The sequence below is a fragment of the Carcharhinus amblyrhynchos genome, chromosome 9, assembly GCF_965287045.1.
Source record: "Carcharhinus amblyrhynchos chromosome 9, sCarAmb.v2.hapA, whole genome shotgun sequence".
Lineage (NCBI taxonomy): Eukaryota > Metazoa > Chordata > Chondrichthyes > Carcharhiniformes > Carcharhinidae > Carcharhinus > Carcharhinus amblyrhynchos.
The window spans coordinates 56186320-56211242 of record NC_137332.1 but is presented as its reverse complement, the minus strand read 5'-3'; the positions used below and the strand labels follow the sequence as shown (position 1 = coordinate 56211242).

The 24923-nt window shown below is 41.7% G+C and overlaps 1 protein-coding gene across 3 annotated transcripts in view; it reads left to right on the top strand.

Annotated features, from left to right (window-relative positions):
* npl (N-acetylneuraminate pyruvate lyase (dihydrodipicolinate synthase)) overlaps positions 1–9709 on the top strand; it is a 46914-nt gene extending 37205 nt beyond the window's left edge. For all 3 annotated transcript variants that reach the window (XM_080195718.1, XM_080195719.1, XM_080195720.1), the window contains 2 exons: positions 622–661; positions 5143–9709. In XM_080195718.1, the coding sequence (XP_080051844.1) occupies positions 622–661; positions 5143–5288 (186 nt within the window). In that variant the 3' untranslated portion in view covers positions 5289–9709. The remainder of the gene's footprint in view (positions 1–621; positions 662–5142) is intronic.
* Positions 9710–24923: the final 15214 nt, after the last annotated feature.

Below are 24923 nucleotides of genomic sequence, written 5' to 3'. Positions count from 1 at the left end.
TGCCGAGGCCCTAAGCCTGGGATTCCCTCATGAAACCTTTGTGTCTCTGTTGCATCCTTTAAAACTCTCAATGTCTAACTTTTGTCCAAACATTTGGCTATCTGTCCTAATGTTGACTTAGGTAGTTTGCTGGTTTAGAACATTACTGTAAGTGGTTGTGTTTCATCTTACAATGTTACAGGTGCTAACTAAATATAATTTATTGTTACTGAGTACTATGAAAATGCAAATTGTGAGGAATGCAGAGGGAGGGGGATGAAATCAGCTGGACCTCTTCTGATTACTGTTTGGTCTAAATTATGCGTTTGTAAATATTGAATGAGAATACAATTGGTCTGTGCTTTGTATCCAGGATCAAATAATCTGCCCGCTGTCTTCATTTGATATCATACATGGTGAATGAGGTATCAGAACTGCTGGATTTATAGCCTAGCATGAATCTGCATACTTAACTCTGGAAGGGAGGGCAAGATTTTGAATGAATGCGACCGAATATTGAAGCCATACAAGTGTATTTTGGTTCTGTTGCTTTTACTTTCTGCTTCCTTCCGCACATCTACACCAAGGACATCATAGTCATGCATAGCCTAATCATTTTCTTTAATCTGTCATCTTTTGCAGGCTGTAGTCCAGGAATTCATTGGTTCTGTGAGTCGATTTGGTGAGTAGATTGGGATTGTTATTGAAGATTCTTGACTACTTTTCAATTTACTGGATGCCAAGGCAAGGTCAGCATTTATTGTTGATCCCTAATGCTCTTGAGAGAATGCTGATGAGCCATACTCTTATACTGCTGCAGTCCATGTGAAGCAGGTATCCCCACAATGTTGGTGTGGCAAAAACATCATAGGCAGGATTTTCCAGTCTCGCTTGTCCCAAAACTGTGAAGTCCCAAAGGGAATTCCAATTTGATCCTGAAGGCAACGAACCTTTCCATATTCTGCCCCTCACCTGCTCTGATTCCCATGGCAGGCGGGGCAATAAAATTTGACTCATATGATACTTAATATCCCAAGTGTTAATATTATACTGTTGTTGCTGTCTGTTGGTGTGGACTGTTACCTTTCCAGTTGATTTTGCTACTGGATGGAAAGGTCCCAGAATGAAACCCTGCTTCAAAAGACCGTAACTTTTACTTTTTTTTAGCAAATGTGGATGAACAGAGGCACTGGACTGCTAATTAGCTTTTACCAGCAGAAAAATAATTATTAGACATGAAAAGTTGGATTATAATGCAATGCCCCTTCAATCTTCACAAATATACCCAAATTTATTGGATAACACAGTTTACATCTTAGTACAATGTCCTCAGTAAATACACAGTCCCTGTAACCCAGCAGTTCTAACTTCTACATTTTAAACCAAGGTTCTAATTAATGTCAACATTAACCTATCCTGATTGGACATATGGGGAAAAAAATTACTTGTTGTTGATCCACTCAAGTGATTGAAATGCTTAATCATCATGCTCTTAATAATAGTGTCTTTCAATTCACACTCTGGTGTATTTGTTGTGCTATCTGTTTTTACTTTTGGCCTTAAAAAAATAATTTTTAAGCAATATCATCACAGTTTCTTCCCAAGTAAATTCATTTGCAAGATAGAGTAGAATCATAGAATCCCTGTGGTGCAGAAGGGAGAAATTTGGCCCATTTGAGCTTCCCACCCAGGCTCTATCCCCATCACCCCATGTATTTACCCTGATAATCCCCCTGACACTAAGGGGCAATTTAGCATGGCCAATCACCTAACCTGTACATCTTTGGAGTGTGGGAGGAAACCAGTACAGTTGGAGGAAACCCGTGCAGACAAAGGGAGAACATGCAAACTCCACACGGACAGTTCCCCCAAGGCTGGAATTGAACCTGGGTCCCTGGTGCTATGAGGCAGCAGTGCTAAATACTATGCCACTATGCTGGAGGTGCTGTTCCTCCAGTTTGTTTTGGGCTTCATTAAAACATTGCAACAGGCCAAGGATGGACATGTGGATAACGGAGCAGAATGGTATGTTGAAATGACAAGCGACAGGAAAGTTTGGGTCCTGCTTGCGGACGGACCAGAGATGTTTTTGCAAAGCAGTCACCAGTCTGCAGTTAGTCTCTCCAATGTAGAGTAGGCTACTGGGAGCAGTGAATGCAGTAGACCAGATAAAGGAGGTGCACATGAAACGCTATTTCACCCAAAATGAGTTTGGATCCTGGGATGGTGAGCAGGAAGGAGGTAAAGGGGTTCCACCTTTTACAATTGCATGGGTAAAGTGTTGGGTATGATGGACAATTGCATGGGAAGGTGTGGTGGGTAAGAGATTGGGTGTGATACCGGAGTGAGCCAGGTTATCCTGGAAGGAACAGTCCTTGTGGAATGCTGTCGGGTAGATGTGTTAGATGGTAGCATAATCCTGGAGTAGGTGGAAATGGCAGAGGTAATTCTTTGAATGCAGAGACTGGTGGGGTGAAAAGTGAAGACAAGGGGGGGCCCCCTGTCCTGGTTCCGGGAGGGAGGGCAAGGAGTGAGAGCAATGGTGCAGGAGATGGGTTGAACACAGTTGAGAACCCTGTCGACTGCAGAAAAACCACGATCAAGGAAGGTGGAAGACAGCAGCAGTACTTCTGACATTTTGGAAAGTGGCATCATCAGAACAGATGTTGTGGAGGCAAAGGAACTGAAAGAATGGGATGGAGTTGTGACAAAATGTGATTTGATTTGTCTTGATTTATTATTGTCACATGTATTAGCATACAGTGAAAAGTATTGTTTCTTGCGTGCTATACAGACAAAACATACCAATCATAAAGAAGAAAATGAGAGACTGCAAAATCTAGTGTTACAGTTATGGCTAGAGTGTAGAGAAAGATCAACTTAATGCAAGGTAAATCCATTCAAAAGTCTGACGGCAGCAGGGAAGAAGCTGTTCTTGAGTCTGTTGGTACGTGACCTCGGACTTTTTCCCGAAGGAACAAAGTGAAAGAGAGAATGTCCAGGGTGCGTGGGGTCCTTCATTATGCTGGCTGCTTTGCCAAGACAGTGGGAAGTGTAGAGAGAGTCATTGGATTGCATGATGGATTGGGCTACATTGACGATCTGGGGTGCGAAGAGCTGTAGTCAAGGTAGCTGTGGGAGTTGGTGTGCTTGTAATGGATACTGGTGGACATTCTTATCACCAGAAATGTAGAGAGGTCAAGGAAGGGAATAGAAGTGTCAGGAATGGACCATGTGAAAGTGATGTTGGAATGGAAATTGATAAATTTTCCAAGTCCACATGGGAGCATGAAGCGGTACCAAAGTAGTAGTTGGTGTCCCTTGCAGAAGGGGGCCAGAGTAGGACTGGAACAAGGAATGTTCCACATACCCCATAAAGAGACAGGCATAATGAAGATCCATGCAGGTACCCATAGCCACACCTTTAATTTGGAGGAAGTGAGACAAGTTAAAGGAGAAATTGTTGAGAGGGAGAACAATTTCGGCCGGACAGGGGAGAGTGGTAGTGGATGGGGATAGTTCAGGCCTGGTTTGAGAAAGAGCTCTCAGGCAACCCTGATGGCGAATAGAGGTGTGGAGAGATTGGAATCCATCATCTGCATCCAGCATCTACAGTATTTTGCTTTTGTCTGAGGGATTTTAGGGGTTTAGGTTCACAGGATTTGAAGTCGCACCTTTAGTTGATAAAGTCACAAACAAAACACAATTCTATGTTTCACCACAAGGTACAGTCTAAATGAAGAAGTACTGATAAGATTACATAAAACAGAATTGTGTACACTATTGAACAGTATATTGTTGAGAATTGGAGAAGATACAATGAACTTTCACTAGAATTCTGCGTTATGTGAGGAAATACAAATGAGATGAAAGAATTGGAAAAAGTGGTTCTTTTTTCGTTAGGATAGTCCAAATTAGGAGACAAAACACTTAAGTCCAAAATTATGAAATAGAACTGAATAACTTGAGAGATTGTTTGCAGTTGCTGAGGAGTGTAGGCCACAGACAAAAGATCAAATGGAAGAGAATTAGAACAGAGGGTGGGGAAACGTTATTTCAAGAGTTAAAAGGCTGTGAAATTCTGAGATGAACAGCATAACATCTCTGATCAAAACTTCTGGCAGGCAGCTTGCAAAATCCTGTGCACCTGGAAGATATTTTTTCAGTCAAAATTTATATTTTAGACAGTTTATGAACATTCAAAAGCTGTGAACTCCATGATTCCTGGCTATGATGATTCACATGTAATTTTCTCTTTCTATTCTAAGTCAGGTGTAAATGTTGGGATTTCTGGATTAGCAGCTTTTGTTCTTAACATGCTGTCATCTGTGAAATATTCATTTTTTTAAGCCAGTAGTTTGATTATATTTCTTCTGGTGACAAAGCCAAAGACACTGCCATTTTTGCATGAACAATAAAATTTTGTTCTATTCCATTCATGTGCATACACTGTTTTGAGAGATTGATCACATCTTAAATAGATCAAATGCCACAGGTTAGTCAGATGTTAATTGTTAAGTTAAATTTCTAGAAATGCTACAAGTCTTTCTGGGGACAATAGAACTTAAGTTTTAAATTGAATTTCAGCATTTGAGTCAGAACTGTCTTCTTTGAGGTTTTTGTGATTTTAATTTTTATGTTTGAGGTTCATTTTCTAATTAGGTCTTGGACACTTGTAGAGTGCAGTGCATTGAAGTGTATGCTCCTACTGGTCTATCTACTTGTTAATACAAAACATAACTTGATACGATTGCTCTTTCAGAAGCACTTTTTCAAACCTTGATTTATAGTATAAATAGAAAATTATGGAATAGCTCAGCATAGCTGTGGGGATCCAGAAGAGAAAGGTGGGCTGAGTGTTCCTTGGATGACCCTTCAACCAAATTGACGAAAACGCAGTTAATATTTAAATCTTTTCTCCCAATTCTAGTTTAGAACTGAACTGATCTGCACATTTGTCTGACTTTTTATTCCTTCATTTACAATGGACTATTTAGTGATTCGACAGTCCCAACCTGGAAGCTTGATAGTTGGTAACGTAGGTCAGAGATACTATAATACCATTATATTATAAAATGTTTTGAAAACATATCCCAGTTTGAATCAGTTTGTAAAATAATTCTTACATTTTTCAAGTCTTATGTTTGGTAATTCTTTCCACAGGTTTTGGAGTGGCTGAAAACAAGGTAACAATGATGCTTGTATCAGGAATTCCACTTGGACCCCCTCGCCTACCGTTATTAGAATGCACTGAAGAGAAGCGAGCAAAAATATTGGCCAAACTGAAAATCCTGGGAATATTGACATGAGCAATCCTAGTAACAATGGGTGAAATTTAAGCTTTGGATATTCCTATTATGGTGTATTATTATCATTCAGTTTTTCTTTGCTATTGTCAGTTGGATACAGGATAAGGAAGACTCTGAAAATCACAGAATTGTTACAGCATGGAAGGAGGCCATTCAACCTGCTGTGTGCATCAAATGAGCAATGCACCTGTTGCAAGTCCCCTGGTTTCTCCCTGTAATCCTGCAATTCTTCCTTTTCTGATAATTCAATTCTTGAATGCTTTGATTGAACCTGCCTCCCTAAACACTCAAGCATTGCGTTCCAGATCTTAACCACTCACTGTATGAAGAAAGATTTCCTCATTTTCCATTGCTTCTTTTGCCAGTTGCCTTAAATGTGTGCCCTTTCATCTTTGATTCTTCCTGCAGTTGGAACAGTTTTTCCCCAGTCTGCTCTGTCCAGATCCCTTACAATCCTTCATAATTTTGAACATCTCTAACTCTTCTTCACCAAGGAAGACAGTCCCAACTTCTCCAATCTAGATGTCACAGAACTTCCTCATCCCTGGAACCATTCTCATTCATCTTTTCTGTGCTCTCTAATGCCTTTGTACCTTTTCTAAAGTAAGGCATTTGGAATTGGACAAAATAGTGTTTTAAACCAGTTTAACATGACCACCTTGATCTTGGCATTTATGCCCCTATTAATGACGCCGAGGATACTACCTGCTTCATGAACCATGCTTGCAACCTTTCCTACAAAGTTCATTAATTTCAGCATACATAGACTAGGACCATCTGCTCCTCATTTGGAATTGTACCCTTTATTTTGTATTTTCTTGGTGTTCCTCCTCTCAAAATTGTCTATGTCCTTTTGAAGTTCTACACTATCCTCCTCACTGTTCATAATGCTTGAAAGTTTTGTTTCATCCAAGTAAGTCCTATACACCAAAGCCTAGGCCATTAATATTGTAGGAGCGTTTTTCAGAGACTATTATGCTGGCTTTCACTTAATTATGAGACTTGGGGCAGTTCCAAATCACTCTGAAATTACATCATTCTCAGTATTGCAATTATACAATTTTCAAAAGCATTTGCCCATCCCTTGCTCGCCCCAGCTGGGTATGAGCCAATAAATATTGGTATAGATTATTTACCTTGGCCAATAACATTTTCTCCTGGACAGCATGTGACTGTGTGATCAGCTCATGGGCTTCAGCTGTCTTCCTCACCATCTCCTGATGCTTACTAGACAATTCTTATCTGGTGTAATGTATATCCTATTCATTACAAGTGTCTGGGACCTCTGGTGTGTCCTTGGTTAGTGAATATCCTACTCATTAGGCTAGTCTAGAGATACTGTTAAGAGTTGTTCTTCCCTTTGCTTAGTAGCTGCATTGTTCCAAGGAATGTGGTTCTTTTTACTTGACTGTCCCATCATGCCTTAGAACATTGTACTATTGACCAGGGTATATGCTTTTAGTATAGAATGTTTTTAAAAAATGCATATCGAAATTCTCTAACCGTGGTTATATATGCCTCTATGCAAGCAGTATTTTTAAGGCACTTTGTAACTTTTCTATACTCTCTCCACTCTGAATTTAATCTACCCTGATCAGTTAGGCTTTTAATCCCAAATTATTCTAAATGTTGTTTTAGAAATATCAAGAAAAGCAAGAGTTCTGATACTGACCCATGGGGAACTCCAAACCTTCCTCCAATCTGAAAAACATCCATTTACCACTATTCTGTTTTCCTACCACTCGGCCTATTTCGCATACCCCTTGTTTCTGACTCTTATTCCATGAGCTATAACTTTGCTCACAAGTCTATTGTCTGGCATTATACCAAGTGCCTTTTGGGTGTCCATGTAGAGCACAAGGATGACATTACCCTCCTCATTCCTCTGTTACTACTTCAAAAAATGATTTGTCCTTAAATCTTCAAGTAACTATTAAATTTAGTCCTGAATTATTGTTTCTAGAAGCTTCCGCACCATAGAAGTTAAACTGACTGACCTATATAGTTGCTGGGCTTATCTTTACACTAAAACGTTAAAAAAAAACACTTGCAGTTTTTCAGCCCTCCAGTACTAACCCCGAGTCTAAGGACGCCTGGAAAATTATTCCTGTTCCGCTGCATTTTCTATTCTCCATTCCATCAGTTTCCTTGGATACACCAAATCAGTTTTATCAAGTTTGTCTACAGCCAATCAAATACCTCTGTCAATTTTAAACCCTGCAAGTGTCTGAATTACCTCTTCTTTCACCATCATCCCAGCAGCATCTTCCTTGGCAAAGTAGATGAAAAGTCTTACTCAACCACGTCCCCTTCCTCCATGCATAAATCCCCTTTATGGTTTCTGATTGGTCCCACTCCTCCTTTTGCCACCCTTTTACTTTGGGATTCTCATTTATGTTAGAACACAGAACATTACAGCACAGTACAGGCCCTTCAGCCCTCAATGTTGTGCCAAGCTAAGCTGCCAATCTCTCTCCATTCTCTTAGCTTCTCTTATTTGCTTCATTTCTTCCCCTCTTAACCTTCTGCATTCAGCCAGATACCTAGTTGGATTATCCATCTGGCATGTCAGAAGCAGACTTTGTTGTCTTCATCATAATTTCTATCTCTTCTGTCTATCTCAAGGGATTTGTTTGCCCTACGTTCCCCTTTGTTGGACTATGCCTTGACTGTACCTGTACTTCAATGGTGATCCATTGTTCTGTTACTGTCTTGCCTGTTAACTTTTGATTCTAATTTATCTGGCCCACGTCCATTCTCTGCACATTCATGTTTGCTCTCCCTAGTTAATTATACTGGACTGTTCTTTGTCCTTTTCCATACCCAATCTAAAGCTTGTGATAGAATAATAAATGAGATCTAAATGTTCACATACTAACCATTGAACCACTTCATTTCCAAGAACCATGTCTACCAGTGCTTCCTTTCTTGTTGGATGGGACACATACTGCTGCAGAAAGTTTCCCTGAACACACTCGCTCCAGGAGCCTCTGCCTTTTACGCAACTACTATCCAAGTCATCTTCTGATAAATATTATCCCATTATAACTATATAATTCACGCATCTCTATAATTTCTGTGTGAATTTGCCCCTTTACATCTTTTTGCACTATTTGATGGCCTATGAACAATACCAAGCAATGAAATTGCACCTTTAATGTTCCTTAACCCTAGCCAAATAGATTCTGCCCTTGATGACTCTTGGAATATCCTCACTCTCCAACACTGTAATCAATTCATCACTCTTCGCTCTGTTCTTCTATTTATACCTTTCCTGAGCATCTTGTATCCAAGAATATTTAGTTCCCAGATCTTTCCTCGAGGCTAAGTTTCTGTTGTAGCGACAACATTGTATTTCCACATGGTAACTTGAACCTGTAACTAACCATTTAATTTGCTACACTTGGTACATGCACAGTAACCTTGCTATTGATTTGTTTGTATCATAGAATCCCTACAGTGCAGAAGGCGGCCATTTGGCCCATCAAGTGCACTGACTGAACATTTTACCCGTTTCCCACACAGTAACCCAAGACTGGAATCAAACCCAGATCCCTTATGCTGTGAGATTGCAGTGCTAACCACTGTGCCATCCTCAACTTTCTCCCTGACCCTGAACTCACCTAATAATTTCTGTGTTCTGTGCAATTTGGCATTCCTCTCTGATGTTGCCTCCTGGCTCCCACACCCAGCCAATTTTAAACACTTTCCAACTGCAATTGGAGTAGTTCATTCATTTTATCTGTTAGTGTATTAAAACTATTGCACTTTATATTGCTTGACATGCTTTAAAAGGCTGCAATGTGTTTTTATTACCAATGTTGTTTTTAAGTTGCACTGGTGGGTTGCCAAACAGTGATATAAAATTTGTTGCATAGGAAACAAACAGGCCGCACCTGTACAGCCACTCATTTAAAGCGACCACACATTGCCACAAAATCGACTATGCGCAACAAAGAAAAAGGGAACATTGGTTACGCATCTTATTTGTGGAAGTGTGATGACTGAAGTATCATTCCAGATTTCTACTCTTGCAACCTTAGTTTCCACAGATTAACTGAGGATAAAGTTTTCCATACCTAGACAGATTTAGGTAGTGCACTAACGTAGTTGAGTAACACACAAACAGTTTACTGAAAAAGAGTCATATTCAAGTCAAAACATGAATTCTCTCTTCAATGCTTCCAGTCATGCTGCTGATTTTCAACACTTAAGGCAGGGGATTAAATTTGGAATCTTCAATCTATATTCTAAATTATCGATTAAATAAACTTACTGAGGTATCTTGGGAAACACTATGAAATTCATTTGGAAGTCCATTTTCGAAAACATGAGTTTTGTGCATATAAAATATGGTGCTTTCTTTATATCGATGGAATTGTAAACTGAAAGAATTAAAACTTGACTTCCAATTTCCTATCCTTCTGATTCACACTTGTGCATTTATTTTTTATTGCATTTTTGTACTATGTAACAACATTTCACAGTCTTGTATGTTTTTAATCCATGCTTTTTGTTACTGGGCTGTCAAAATGTTTTATTTGTTGTAGTTAAAACTACTGTTCCCCTCAAGTAGCAAAAGTCACGGAGTGGATTCAAGATTTATTAACTGTAGCGCAATCTTTAAGATCTGTCAGGAGTCCAGAATTCAGAAATACACAAACAGTTATAGTTTCAAATTTGATTACAAGTAATTGGCAAATATCAATCGAGGTATGAGTTGTCTCTATCCATTCTTATTGATTAAGGTTACACCAATCAGATATTAAAACCAATCACAACCTCACAATTGCTTAATTATAATATCCAATCAGTGTGAGGTTTAATTACATCAATAGGTCTTTCCGATTGACTGGATTAAATGCCTTTCCCAGCATAAACTATGAACAATCCCATGCTATAGTATCTTTCTCCCTTTCTTATCTCAAGGTCTGGCATCTGGAACTAGTGACTTACTATTCTGATGTACATGTTTCTGCAGTTAAACGTTTTGTAGGCTTTTGTCTCTTTTAACCCTTTCATTGGACAGTTTTAGTATTGCCACTATTCTCTATAATTATTAGTATCGGTACTATTCCCCCTCACTTTTACCTAGTCGGTGGTTAAGTTTAATTTCTTCCTCCTCACCAGCTTTCCATTAACTGATAAATAATAAAGCTATTGGGAGTTTTTCTTGGCTGTTGTAAGCGGGTGACCTATAATCTCAGGATGAAACTGAGCTGATTGCTTTTATGAGACTGATTTTCTATTAATACTGATCATTCCAGATGGTTTGAAGTCAACCTTTTTGCCAACAATTTATGTCAAGATAACATAAATGAGCATAATATAACATCTTGGGTATAAAATTTATTTTCTCTGAAAGCAATACAATTCAATTGATCATCCTAACCACCAACACAATATCTAGTGAAAAATCACCATTTACTTCAATGTGTAGATGTAGCTAAACAAAAATGTTCAAACCAGTTTAATTTAAATTTTAAGTTTAAGGTCAGAACAATCAGGGTTTCATTTTGTCATGTTGATTATTGATGCAAATATTAAAGTTTTCACATTGTAGAATCTTGTGCGCTACAGTTGAAATACAAAATGAAAGGCTGTAGTTCCCTGTATGCTAAGAAGATGAGGTAATTTCCCATCGTTGTTGCCAAAAAAAATCATTTGTTAGCTGAGGAAAGACTTCCACAAATGTGTAATATGTTCCTAACAGAATTGAAGCAAAAGTTAATTTTCAGTTTTAAAAATCACAATATACTCTTAGCTAATTTATAGGGTGTTCCATGATCATCAAACTATATTGGGGAATGGTCTGTTGAAATAGCTACAAGTGAACCATAAGATTATGGAAAAAATTTAATTTGGGGGCAAAATGGTGTTTTGTAAACAGCACTTCAGTCAATTCAGTTCAAATTATTTGTAATCTGACTCTTTATTCAGCATTATATTCCTTATGGATTGCATATCTATAGCATACTGTGCCCAATGTGCATTTGATCTGTGCTCTGTGACACTGAGGGACATCGCATCTTAAGGCCTCACCCCATCGTAGGGAGAAAAATAATTGGCTGAAATAAGCACTTATGTTAAATTCTTAGTCAAAAATTGAAAAGCAACAATATCAAGAGGGCCAAAAAAGCCAGACTTTTTTTGTTCAAATCTGTTAATGTATGGAGGAACAACTGCACAACCAATTAGCGACACTTTTTAAACTTGTTTTTCTTCTCCATATGCATTGCTGTATATAATTTTTTAAAATGCTTTTGTGTTATGTGGGCATCATTTGCTAGGTCAGCGTTTGAAGCCTATTGTAAATTACCCTTGAGAAGATTGTAGTGAGCTGCCTTCTTGCACTGTTGCAGGTGTAGCTACAACTACAATGCCGTTAGGAAAGGAGTTCCAAAATTATGGCCCAATAATTGTGAAAGAACAGCAATATCTTTCCAGATCAGGATTGTGAATGGCTTGGAGAGAAGCTTCTAAATTGTGGTTCCCATATGTCTGCTGATATTTTAGATGGTAGCGCTATGAGGTTTTGGAGGTACTGCCGAGGAAACATTGGTGAGTTCCCACAGTGTCTTTTATAGATGGTTCATTGTGTGTTGGTGGTGGAGGGAGTGAATGTATATGGAAGGGATACCAATTAAGCAAACTGCTTTGTCCTGGATGGCGTTGAGTGTTCTTGGAGCTGCACCCATCCGGCTATGTGGACAGTATTCCCTTATACTCCTGACTTGTGCTTTGTAAATGGTGGACAGGTTTTGGAGAGTTGGGATGCAAGTTACTCACCACAGGATTCCCATTTCTGACCAGCTCTTGTTGCCACAGTATTTCTTTGAGTCCAGTTCAGTTTCTGGTCAATGGTAACCCCCAGGATCCAGATGGTGGAGGGTTCAGCAGGAATAATGCCCTTGAACGTGCGATGGTTATATTCTTGTTATGATCATTGCCTGGCACTCGTGGCATATATGCTAATTCTCACTTATCCGCTTGAGCCTGGATATTGTCAAGGTTATCTGCATTTGGGCATGGACTGCTTTGTTGTCTGAGTCGTCGTGAATGGTTTTGAACATTGAGCAATAATCAGCAAACATCCCCCACTTCTGACCTTAGAATGGAAGGAAGATCATTGAAGCAGCTCAAACTGGGTGAACCTTGGACACTATCCTGAGGAACTGAAACTGCAATAATTAATGAACAGCCACAGCAATCTCTTTGTGCTAGGTATGAGTTTTCTCCGATTTTCATTGATTTCAGTTTTGTGCGGACTTTTTGACATCACAAGTGGTCCAATGAAGCCTTGATTTCAAGGGCAGTCACTCTCCTCCCATCTTTGGAGTTCAGCTCTTTTGTCCATGTTTGGATCAAGGCTATAATGCAGTCAAGAGTTGATTAGCCCTGCCAGAACCCAAACTGGACATTAAGTTATTGCTGAGTAAGTACTGCTTGATAGTACAGACAAATCATTTTGCTGATGATCCAGAGTAGACTGATGAGATGCTAAATGGCTGGGTTGGAGTTTTCCTGCTTTGTGTGCACAGGCCAATTTTCTATTTTTATATACCAGATTTGTAGCTAGAAATTGTTGTAACTAGAAATAATATTTCAAATATACAGTTGCTGCAAATCAACAAAATTATATATTCCCAGGGAATTGTTTTTAATAAAAGCACTGCCGATAAATGTATCATCTCATGATTTTTTTTAAAAAAATGCCTCCAAAGCCTAGAAAAACATTCAATCATCAAGTAAAAATTTTGGTTTACAAGAAATCCCTGGCTTATTTTATAAAGCTATAATCAAGTGATTTTTTTTTTGATTTTGACAACAGGAATGTGAGGACATGTCCCTTTGCCTCCAATTATTTTTTTAAATGATGGTCTGCCTTAATAGCCACATGGGAAAATATTCCATGGTGTCATGTACCAGGTTAGATAGTGTCCACTTGTGATGTCATAGAATCCCTCCAGTGCAGAAGGAGATGATGTGGCCCATGAGCAACAATCCCACCCAGGCCCTCTTCCTAGAACACCAAATATTTACCCTGTAATCTCCCTGACACTTTGGACAATTTAGCATAACCAAACAACCTAATCTGCACCTCTTTGGACTATGGGAGGAAACCCAGACAGATGCAGGGATAATGTGCAAACTCCACACAGGCAGTTACCCAAGACTCAATGTCACTTCTTCAAAGAAATTATGGTGTATAAAGCAAGATCAGGCATCATGAGATATTTGAGCTAAAGCAATCGTACCATATAAGGTTCCAGAAAATGACTGAGAAGGACACAAGTAAGACAAAAATCATAACCTGGCAAATAAAAGTTGATTTGAAGATGATGAGAATGGAATAAACAATGAACCAGAATAGCAGTGGGAAACATTTAAAACTGTGATCAGTAGTGTCCTGGAGCAATATATCTAGCTGGAGAGCAAAATGAAATTAGCCAGTGCTGACACACCATAATTCAATAAGTATGGGCAACACTGAAATTTAAAGAAGAGTGTAGACTGAGTACATAGACAGTAAAGAAGAGGATGACGGAAGGCAATACACAAAGGTTAAGGAAGAACTTTTAAAAATTGGAAAGCAAAGAGAAAATGAAAAGTTTAACTCAAGGGATATAAAAAGAATTGGGGTTTGGCAGACCAACAAATAAAAATCAGAACAGGGATTGGGCTACTCAGGTTTGCATGATGAACTTGTCGATAATGATAGCGAAGTGGCTGAATTGGAAGTTATCAGGGAGAATGACAGGTGAACTTTAGAAGTAATCAAAACAGATATGAAGGCATTTAAAATAGAAAAGGGAAGATTGTTGATAAACTAAACTTAATATAAAATCCCTGGTTATAGAGGCACTGGAAATGATGCAAAAACATTTACTGAATGATGCCACAACAAAGCAGCTATCAGAAAAATTGAATTGGCTGGGCTCTGTTTTTGCTATAAAAAGAGAGGAAGACATGGCCTGATAAAGGTCTTTAAGATTATGGAAGTGTTTGGTGTTGCAGCTGTGGAGAGGATGTATCTACTTGTGACAATCATGCCACAGCTGAGCATTATTACCTATCAGCGAACAACTACATATGTGGCATTTGTGCCAGACTTTGATCTGTTTGTACCGTAAGTACTATGTAACCCCACATGTGAAAATATTTATTCCAATTTCTTAATTATTTGAAACAATCTTGTTAATGTCTGTTTGTTATACAATCCCAAGTTATGAGTGGGGGTGTACTAAGTTAGATTTCATTCGGTGGTCAGTCCATTCATTCACTCCTCTAACAATCACATACAATACTGGAAACACTTCACATCTGGAAAGAGAACCAGGTGATTTAATATTTAAATTAAGGGGAATAAAACACACTTTGCAGCAAAAATAAAGATTAAAGAGATAAGAGGAGAGACAATGTCAGGGCAGATGATAGATACAGAGCATATATTCAGCCTCCTTGATTTAGACTTAGAACTTAGAATCCCTACAGTACAGAAAGAGGCCATTTGGCCCATCAAGTCTGCACTGACCACAATCCCACTCAGGCCCTACCCCCATATCCCTACATATTTTACCCACTAATCCCTCTTACCTATGCATCTCAGGACACTAAGGGCAATTTTAGCGTGGCCAATCAACCTAACCTGCACATTTTTGGACTGTGGGAGGAAACTGGAGCACCTGGAGAAAAGCCATGCAGACACGAGGAGAATGTGCAACCTCCACACAGACAGTGACCCAAGCCGGGAATCGAACCCAGGACCCTGGAACTGTGAAGCCGCAGCGCTAACTACTGTGCTATCGGCTGCCTCTGCAGCTATATTTGCTGAGCCATCAGTCTCTTAAGGTCTCTTAGCCCTAACCTTGAGCTTGCATATTTTTCATGTCCGTGTCCTTTTGGAGGTCACGTTATCCATGAGACCCAACTGCTTTTTCTTTGACAGTCTTCCTGCTAAACTGCTAACCACTTAGTTTTTTTTAAAGTTTATGTATTAGTCACAAATGAGGCTTACGTTAAAACTGCAGTGAAGTTACTGCGAAATTTCCCTAGTCACCACAGTCCTGTCGGGTCAATGTACCTAACTAGCATGTTTTTCAGAATGTGGGAGGAAACAGGAGCACCCAGAGGAAACCCACACATCTTTGGGGTGAACGTGTAAACTCCACACAGATAGTGATCCAAGCCAGGAATCGAACCTCGGTCTCTGGCACTGAAGCAGCAGTGCTAACCATTGTGCTACCATGCCGCCTAATGTCCCTTCCTTGCTCCCATGTTAACTGACATTATTAATCATCATCTGTCCTCAGGTTCTGTTATCTGCTCTTCTAGATCTACCACCATCACCCTTCTCATTAAACATCATTCTTCTCATTAAACATCGTTAACACGGTTTCCTTGCAAATAACCATAGCGATCTTCAACTTTCCTTCTTCACCACAGTCCATGAACGTGTTGCCACTTCCCAAATCCCTGCCTATCTTTCCTGCAACTCCATGTTTGAATCACCCCAGTCATGTTTCCATCCCTACTACAGTTCTGAAACAGCTCTAATCAAAGTCACAAATGACATTCAGTGTGTGACAAAGGAAAACAATCTCATCTGTCACAATCTGCCCACAGCCTTTGAGATACTTAACAAGTAAACAGAAATAGGAGAAGATTGAGCCATATGGTCTGTCGAGCCTGTCTTATTATTCAATATAATCATGCTTGATCTTGGGGTCAATTCCACTTACCCAACCACTCCACGTATCCTCTGATTCCCTGGGAGCCTTAAATGTATTCAGTAATGGAGAATCTTTAAATCTCTGAGATAGAGAATATCAAAGATTGGTAATCATAGAATCTCTGCAGTGTAAAAACAGGCCATTCAGTTCATTGAGTCTGCGCTGACTGTCCAACAGAGCATCTTACCCAGGCCCACCCCCTACCCTATCCCCATAACCCCACACATTTATCCTGCTAATCCTAACCTACACATCTTAGGACTGTGGGAGGAAACTGGAGCATCTGGAAGAAACCCCCATAGCTGGGGGGCATGCGCAATCTCCACACAGTGACCCAAGGCTGGAATTGAACCTGGGTCCTTGGTGCTGTGAGGTAGCAGTGCTAACCTGTGTGTCACCATGCCACCAAACCCTTTGAACTAATTTCATCGTGGTGCTAAAAAATTGGCATCATATTCTGAGGCTGCCCTGTGTTTTAGATTTCCCAACCAGTGGAAACAACCTCTGCGATTATCCTCTTCAAAATCTTATTGGGTCATAACTTCCGTCCCAAATCCCAACTTAGAGTCATAGAGATTTACAGCATGGAAACAGGCCTTTGGCCCAACTTGTCCATGCTGCCTTTTTTGTATAAAGCCCCTAAGCTAATCCCAATTGCCCTCATTTGACTCATATCCCACAATACCCATTGTACCCATGTAACTATCCAAATGCTTTTTAAAAGACAAAATTGTACCTGCCTCTATTACTACCTCTGGCAGCTTGTTCCATATACTCACCACCCTTTGTGTGAAAAAATTGCTCCTCTGGACACTTTTGTATATCTCCCTTCTCACCTTAAACGTATGTTGTCTAGCTTTAGACTGTCCTATCTTTGGGAAAAGATATTGACTATCTAGCTGATCTGTGCCCCTCATTATTTTATAGACTTCCATAAGATCACCCCTCAGCCTTCATATGCTCCAGAGAAAAAAGTCCCAGTCTATCCAGCCTCTCCTTATAACATCAAGTCCCGATAGCATCCTACTAAATCTTTTCTTCACTCTTTCTAGTTTAATAATACCCTTTCTATAATGGGGTGACCAAAATTGCACAGAGTATTCCAAGTGTGGCCTTATCGATGTCTTGCACAACTTCAACAAGACATTCCAACTCCTGTATTCAATGTTCTGACAAATGAAACTAAGCATGCTGAATGCCTTCTTCACCACTCTGTCCACCTGTGACTCCATTTTCAAGGAGCTATGAATATGTACCCGTAGATCTCTTTGTTCTGTAACTCTCCCCAACACCCTACTATTAACTGAGTAAGTTCTGTCTGATTCAATTTACCAAAATACATCCCCTCACATTTGTCTAAATTGAACTCCATCTGCCATTCATTAGCACACTGGCCCAATTGATCAAGATCCCATTGCAATTGGAGACAACTTTCTTCACTGTTCACTATGCCACCAATCTAAGTGTCATCTGAACACTTACTAACATGCCTCCTATATTCTCATCCAAATCATTAATATAAATGATAAATAACAGTGCACCCAGCACTGATCCCTGAGGCACACCACTGGTCATAGGGCTCCAGTTTGAAAAACAACTCTCTACAACCACCCTCAGGCTTCTGTCAAGAAGCCAATTTTATATCTGTTTGGTACGTCACTCTGGATCCTGTGAGATTTAACCATTTCCAGAACCTACCATGCAGTACCTTATCAAAGGCCTTGCTAAAGTCCATATAGACAACATCAACTGCACTACCCTCATCTACTTTCTTGGTTATCCCTTCAAAAAACTCAATCAAATTTGTGAGACATGATTTTCCACTCACGAAGCCATGTTGACAGTCCCTAATCAATCCTTGTGTCTCGAAATGCTTGTAGATCCTATCTCTCAAAATACCTTCCAACAATTTATCCACCAGAGATGTGAGGCTCACTGGCCTGTAGTTCCCAGGCTTTTTCCCTGCAGCCCTTTTTAAACATAGGCACGACATTTGCCACTCTCCAATCTTCAGGCACCTCACCTGCGACTATCGATGATTCAAATATCTCTGCTTGGGGACCTACAATTTCCTCCCTAGCCTCCCACAATGTCCTGGGATACACTTCATCAGGTCTGGGGATTTATCTACCTTGATGCGCTTTAAGACTTCCAGCACCACCTCCTCTGTAACATATACACTCCTCAAGACATCACTATTTATTTCCCCAAGTTCCCTAAAATCCATGCTTTTTTCAACAGTAAATACTGATGAGAAATATTCATTTTGATTTTCACCCATCTCTTGTGGATCCACAAATAGACTATCTCACTGATACTTAAAAGGCCCTACTCTCTCTCTCGTTACTCTTTTGCCCTTTATGTATTTGCAGAAGCTCTTTGGATTCTCCTTTGCCTTATCTGCCAAAACAATTTTGTGTCCCCTTTTTTTGTCCTCCTGTTTTCTCTCTTAACTCTACTCCTACACCCATTATACTCTTCAAGGGATTCACTTGTTCCCAGTGGTCTATGCATGTCATGTGCCTCTTTCTTCTTCTTGACCAGGGCCTCAATATCCCGAGTCATCCAGGGTTCTCTACTTCTGACAGCCTTGCCCTTCACTCTAAGAGGAACGTGTTTACCCTGAAGCCTGGTTAACACACTCTTGAAAGCGTGCCACTTACCAGATGTCCGTTTGCCTTCCCGCAGACTCCCCTAATTAACTTTTGAAAATTCCATCCTAATACCATCAAAATTGGCCTTGCCCCAATTTAGAATTTTAACTTTTAGGCCAGACCTATCATTCTCCATAGCTATCTTAAAACCAATAGAATTACGGTCACTGGTCCCAAAAGTGATCCCTCACTAACACTTCTGTCACTGCCCTTTATAGTTCCCAAGAGGAGGTCAAGTTTTGCCCCCTCTCTAGTCAGGCCAACCACATACTGAACGAGAAATTCCTCCTGAATACACTCAACAAATTTCTCTTCATCCAACTCTCTAATACTATGGCTGTCCCAGTCAATATTGGGAAAGTTAAAATCACCGACTATTACCACCCTATTTTTCTTGGAGTTATCTGTAATCTCCTTACATATTTGCTCCTCAATTTCCCACAGAATATTTGGGAGCCTATAGTACAACCCTATCAAAGTGTTTTCCCCCTTTTTATTTCTCAGTTCTATCCATATCGACTCAGTGGCCGAACCATTGGATATATCTCCTCTCAGTACGGCCGTGATGCTGTGAGGCCTTCCATTGTTTGCTGGAGCAGAGGAGTGAAGGAGCAGAGAGAGAGAGATAAGAATTTACCTGTTAAAAACCTGTTTAAATTTAAGTTTAAAGCACTTTGTTCCTTGTAGAACTGTTTAAATCATTTAAAAGTATTTTTGCGGGCTTTTTGTATTTACCTCTTTAAGAATTCTGAGGGAGTGGTTAAAAGGGAGTTGTGGGCCAGCAAGCTTTAAATCAGCGCCAGGTTTAAAAAGAGGCCTGGTGTAGACAGCGGGCAGCGTCGGAGTGGGCAGCGGAGTGAGGGGGAAGCAGAGTGAGCTATTAGGGCTTAGGAGCAAAGGGCTGGGGAGAAACAGGGCCAGGTAAGTTATTGTTGAAATTTTCAATACTACTACAGTGAATAATGGAGGGGCATGTGATGTGTTGTTTCTGTACGATGTGGGAACTGGTGGACCCCAGGGTCCTTCCCAGTGACCATGTCTGCAGTAAGTGCAGGTTGCTGGAGGAGCTCCAGCTCAGGGTAAATGAGCTGGCCTCTGAGCTACGGACGCTGAGGCTCATCAAGGGGAGAGAGGGTGCCATTGTCAATGGGGTGCAAGTGACATCCACCCCCCCTAGACTGGCTAACTCTAAGGGTCAGGAACAAGAGGGGGCTGCTGAGAGGAGGAAGGAGGGTGGGGAGAGGAGGAAGGAGGGTGGGGAGAGGAGGCCTCAGCCTCTCAATCTGCATAACAGGTTTGAGGCTCTTGCTTCCAGTGTGGACGAGGACGAGGGAGGTGAGGTTGGTGAGCAAACTGCACACGGTACAGTGATGCAGCAGGGCATAGGCAAGGAGAAGGTGAAAAGGAACGTAGTAGTGATTGGGGATAGTGGGGTGAAGGGTATTGACACTGTCCTTTGTCACAATGACAAAGTGCACAGAAGGGTGTGTTGTCTGCCTGGTGCCCGGGTCTAGGATGTCGCATCTGGGCTGCAGAGGAACCTGGAGTGGGAGGGTGAGAATCCGGTCGTTGTGGTACATGTGGGTGCCAACGACGTAGGCAAAATGCAAACTGAGGATCTGGGGAGGGAGTATGAGAAGCTGGGAATGGAATTAAAGAGTAGAACCGACAAGGTAGTTATCTCTGGGCTAATGCCTGAACCGAGTGCAGACGGGCGTAGGGTAGATAGGATTAAGGAAGTGAATGGGTGGCTCAGGGATTGGTGTGGGAGGAATGGGTTTGAATTTATGGGGCATTGGCATCAGTATTGGGGTAGGTGGGACCTATTCAGGCGGGATGGGGTTGGTCTGAACCGTGCTGGGACCAGAGTGCTGGCGAATAGAGTAAAGAGGACTGTAGACAGGGCTTTAAACTAATTGGGGGGGGGGAGGGTGTGAGGGTAGGTGACGTTACGGGGGCTAAAGTTGAGGAGAGGGTACAGGTAAGGGAAGAGGCCGAGGATGTCCCAATAATAGAGGGAGTAGGGGGCGTGAGTATGGTTGGTGACATTACGGCAAATAGGGTCCAGGTGAAGGCTGGGATGAAGGCACTTCACCTGAATGCACGAAGCATTTGGAATAAAGTGGATGAGCTGGTGGCGCAGATCAGCACAAATGGATATGATCTGGTGGCCATTACAGAGACGTGGCTGCAAGGTGACAGGGACTGGGAGCTGAATGTCCAGGGATATCAAGTGTTTAGGAAGGATAGGCAGGAGGGAAAAGGGGGGGGTGTAGCTCTGCTGATTAAGGATAGCATCAGGGTGGGAGCAAGGGATGATATTGGAGCCAAGGAGCAGAAAGCGGAATCGTTGTGGGTAGAGATTAGGAACAGCAAAGGGAGGAAGACGCTGGTGGGTGTCGTCTATAGACCCCTGAATAATGATCTGGAGGTGGGGCAGGCTGTTAACGCGCAAATAAGTGCGGCGTGCAGGAATGGGACAGCCGTAGTTATGGGGGATTTCAATCTACATATAGATTGGTCGACCCATGTTGGATGCGGTGGGCTTGAGGAGGAGTTCTTGGAATGCTGCCGGGATAGTTTCCTCGAACAGTGTGTGTTGGAGCCGATGAGGGAGCGAGCTATCTTGGATCTGGTGCTATGTAATGAGGCGGGTAGAATTAGGGACCTTGCGGTGAAGGATCCTCTTGGGGAGAGTGATCATTGTATGGTGGAGTTTCTGGTGCAGATGGAGGAGGAGAAAGTGGGTTCCCAGGTGCGTGTCCTTTGTTTGAACAGAGGGGAGTACGGTAGGATGAGAGAAGAATTGGCGAATGTGGACTGGGGGAGTGCATTGGAAGGTAGGTCTGCTGAGGAGCAATGGAGGATCTTTAAGGAGATCTTTCTTGGTGCTCAGCAGAAATTTATTCCGATGGTCAAAAAGGACCGTAGGAGGAGAGGTAATAAGCCGTGGATAACGAAGGAGGTGAAGGAAAGTGTTAAATTAAAAGTGGAGGCGTTTAGAGTAGCAAAGAGTAGTGGGCGAGAAGAGGATTGGGAGAGGTTTAAATGTCAACAAAGATTGACAAAGAAGATGATAAAGAAGGGTAGGAGAAACTATGAAGCTGGGCTTGCGCTTAATATAAAAAAGGATAGCAAGAGTTTTTATAAATATATAAAAAGGAAGAGGCTGGCTAGGGTGAACGTTGGTCCCTTAGAGGATGAGAAGGGGGACTTAGTGGTAGGGGATGGGGATATGGCTGAGGTCCTGAACAACTTTTTTGTTTCTGTCTTCACGGAGGAGGACGTGAATAATTTGCCGGGTGTTAGCGATGGAAAGGTGGTAGGACTGGAGGGTCTTAATGACATTACTGTTACTAGAGAGGAGGTGCTCGACAGACTGGAGGGACTGATTGTGGACAAGTCGCCAGGACCGGATGGAATGCATCCGAGGGTTCTGAAAGAAATGGTGGAGGTGATAGTGGATGCCTTGGTGGTTATTTTCCAGACGTCGCTGGATTCCGGGGAAGTGCCGGAAGATTGGAAAGCGGCTAATGTTACACCGTTGTTTAAGAAGGGTGCCAGGCAAAAGGCAGGGAATTATAGGCCGGTTAGTTTAATGTCTGTTGTAGGTAAAATGTTAGAATCCGTCATCAAGGAGGAAATAGCGAGGCATCTTGAGAGGAATTGCTTGATAGAGCAGACGCAGCATGGTTTCGTTAAAGGGAAGTCGTGTCTGACAAATTTACTGGAGTTCTATGAGGATGTGTCTAGGGCGGTGGATAGAGGAGAGCCGGTGGATGTGGTCTTTCTGGATTTTCAGAAGGCCTTTGACAAGGTACCTCACAGGAGGTTATTGCAGAAGGTCAGGGGACATGGAGTTGGGGGTAGGGTGTTAGCGTGGATAGAGGATTGGTTGTCAAATAGGAGGCAGAGAGTGGGGGTCAATGGGTGCTATTCGGATTGGCAGATGGTGACTAGTGCAGTGCCTCAGGGGTCGGTGCTGGGGCCTCAGCTATTTACCATTTATATAGATGACCTGGAGGAGGGAACCGAGTGTAGGGTATCGAAATTTGCTGATGACACCAAGATTGGAGGAAAGGCAAATTGTGCGGAGGGTGTGGAGAGTCTACAGAAGGATCTAGATAGGCTGGGCGAATGGGCCAGGAAATGGCAAATGGAATTTAATGTTGGCAAGTGCGAGGTGGTCCACTTTGGTAGGAATAATGGCAGGAAGGATTATCACTTACGTGGCGAAAAACTGCAGCAGGCGACGGTGCAGAGGGACCTTGGGGTCCTTGTGCATGAGTCGCAAAAACCCAGCTTGCAGGTGCAGCAGGTGGTCAGGAAGGCGAATGGGATGCTGGCCTTCATTGCGAGGGGGATTGAATATAAAAGTAGGGAGGTCTTGCTGTGGCTGTATAGGGCATTGGTGAGGCCGCAGCTGGACTACTGTGTGCAGTTTTGGGCACCGTACTTACGCAAGGATATTTTGGCCTTGGAGGGAGTGCAGAGGAGGTTTACTAGGCTGATGCCGGAGTTGAGGGGGTTGAGCTATGAGGAGAGGCTGAATAAACTAGGCTTGTACTCGTTAGAGTTTAGAAGAATGAGGGGAGATCTCATTGAGACGTATAAGATGATGAATGGGATGGATAGGATAGAGGTGGAGAGACTCTTCCTGCTCAGAAAGGATAATAGGACTAGGGGGCACAGCCTCAAGATAAAGGGGGGGCGGTTTAGAACGGAGTTGAGGAGGAACTTCTTCACTCAAAGGGTGGTGAATCTCTGGAATTCTCAGCCTGTTGAAGTGGTGGAGGCTACCTCACTAAATGTTTTTAAGACACGGGTTGATGGGTTTTTGATAAGAGAGGGGATTAAGGGTTATGGGGAGAGGGTGGGAATGTGGAACTGAGCCACGACAGATCAGCCATGATCTTATTGAATGGCGGGGCAGGCTCGAAGGGCTAGATGGCCTACTCCTGCTCCTATTTCTTATGTTCCCCCTCCTCTCTTACTTCCTGTTCTATCTTTCCTATAGCATCTGTACCCTGGAACATTGAGCTGCCACTCCTGTCCCTCCCTTAGCCATGTTTCAGTAATTGCTATAATATCCCAATCCCACGTACCCATCCAGGCCCTGAGTTCATCTGCCTTGCCCATCAGGCCTTTTGCATTGAAATAAATGAAGTTTAATCTGGGCTTTCTTTGCTCTCTGTCTTGCTTTTGCCTGATCTGTCTGATACTAGGATTACTGATACTGCATTTACTACTTAATGTGCTCTCTTTAACTTCTGTGCTGTCCTCACACTTCTGTCTCCCTACTGCTTTGGATCCCACCCCCCTGCCAAACTAGTTTAAATCCTCCTGAGTGGTTCTAGCAAATCTCCCCGCCAGGATGTTAGTCCCCCTCCAGTTCAGATGTAAACCACCCCTCTTGAACAGGTCAGCCCTTCCCCAGAAAAGATCCTAATGATCCAAAAATCTAAATCCCTGCCCCCTGCACCAGCTCTCAAGCCTGGTATTCATCTGCCTAATCCTCCTATTCATACTCTCACTAGCACATAGCAGCGGTAGTAGTCCTGAAATTACTACCTTCACGGTTCTACACTTTAGCTTTCTGTCTAACTCCCTATATCCACATTTCAGGACCTCATTCCTTTTCCTACCTATGTATGGGGATTGTGCACTGCACATGCACTTCAGGATAATATGGAAGTCCCAATGCAAGATATGCACATTGAAAGCACACCAAGTTGAAACTTCTGGTTGACGAATAAGAATTGAAGTGCTGAAATCCCTCATAGAAAAGCTTTAACTTTGCTTACTTGCCCTGATGATAGGTGAGTATGGTTATTTATTTGCACACTTTTGATCTGCTCCAGCTGCAGCCAGTAGAGGTAGCAGACATTCTTTGGGTTGGTTAATCTTTTTTAAAAGATATTTAAAATGTATGTAATGTACAGAAAGTGAAAGATTTTTTTTACAACTTTGCCGTGACATACTGTTAATTCTATACAAAAATACGTTCCTATATAACAAGTGGATTTAAAGTCTGTAATAAGTTTCAACCCAAGTTCATTTGGAATTTGCTATGTCTTTTAAGCAGTGTTGTTTATCACAGTTTTAAGAGTCTCCCTGATGCAATGTTGATCCTTAGAAGCCTATTAAGACATAGGATGAAATGAGTTCTATATTTTCGGTGAGAGGCATGTGATTTGGCTATTTTAAATGCTTTAGGAAAGTGCATTCCTTAAGATGACATATACAAG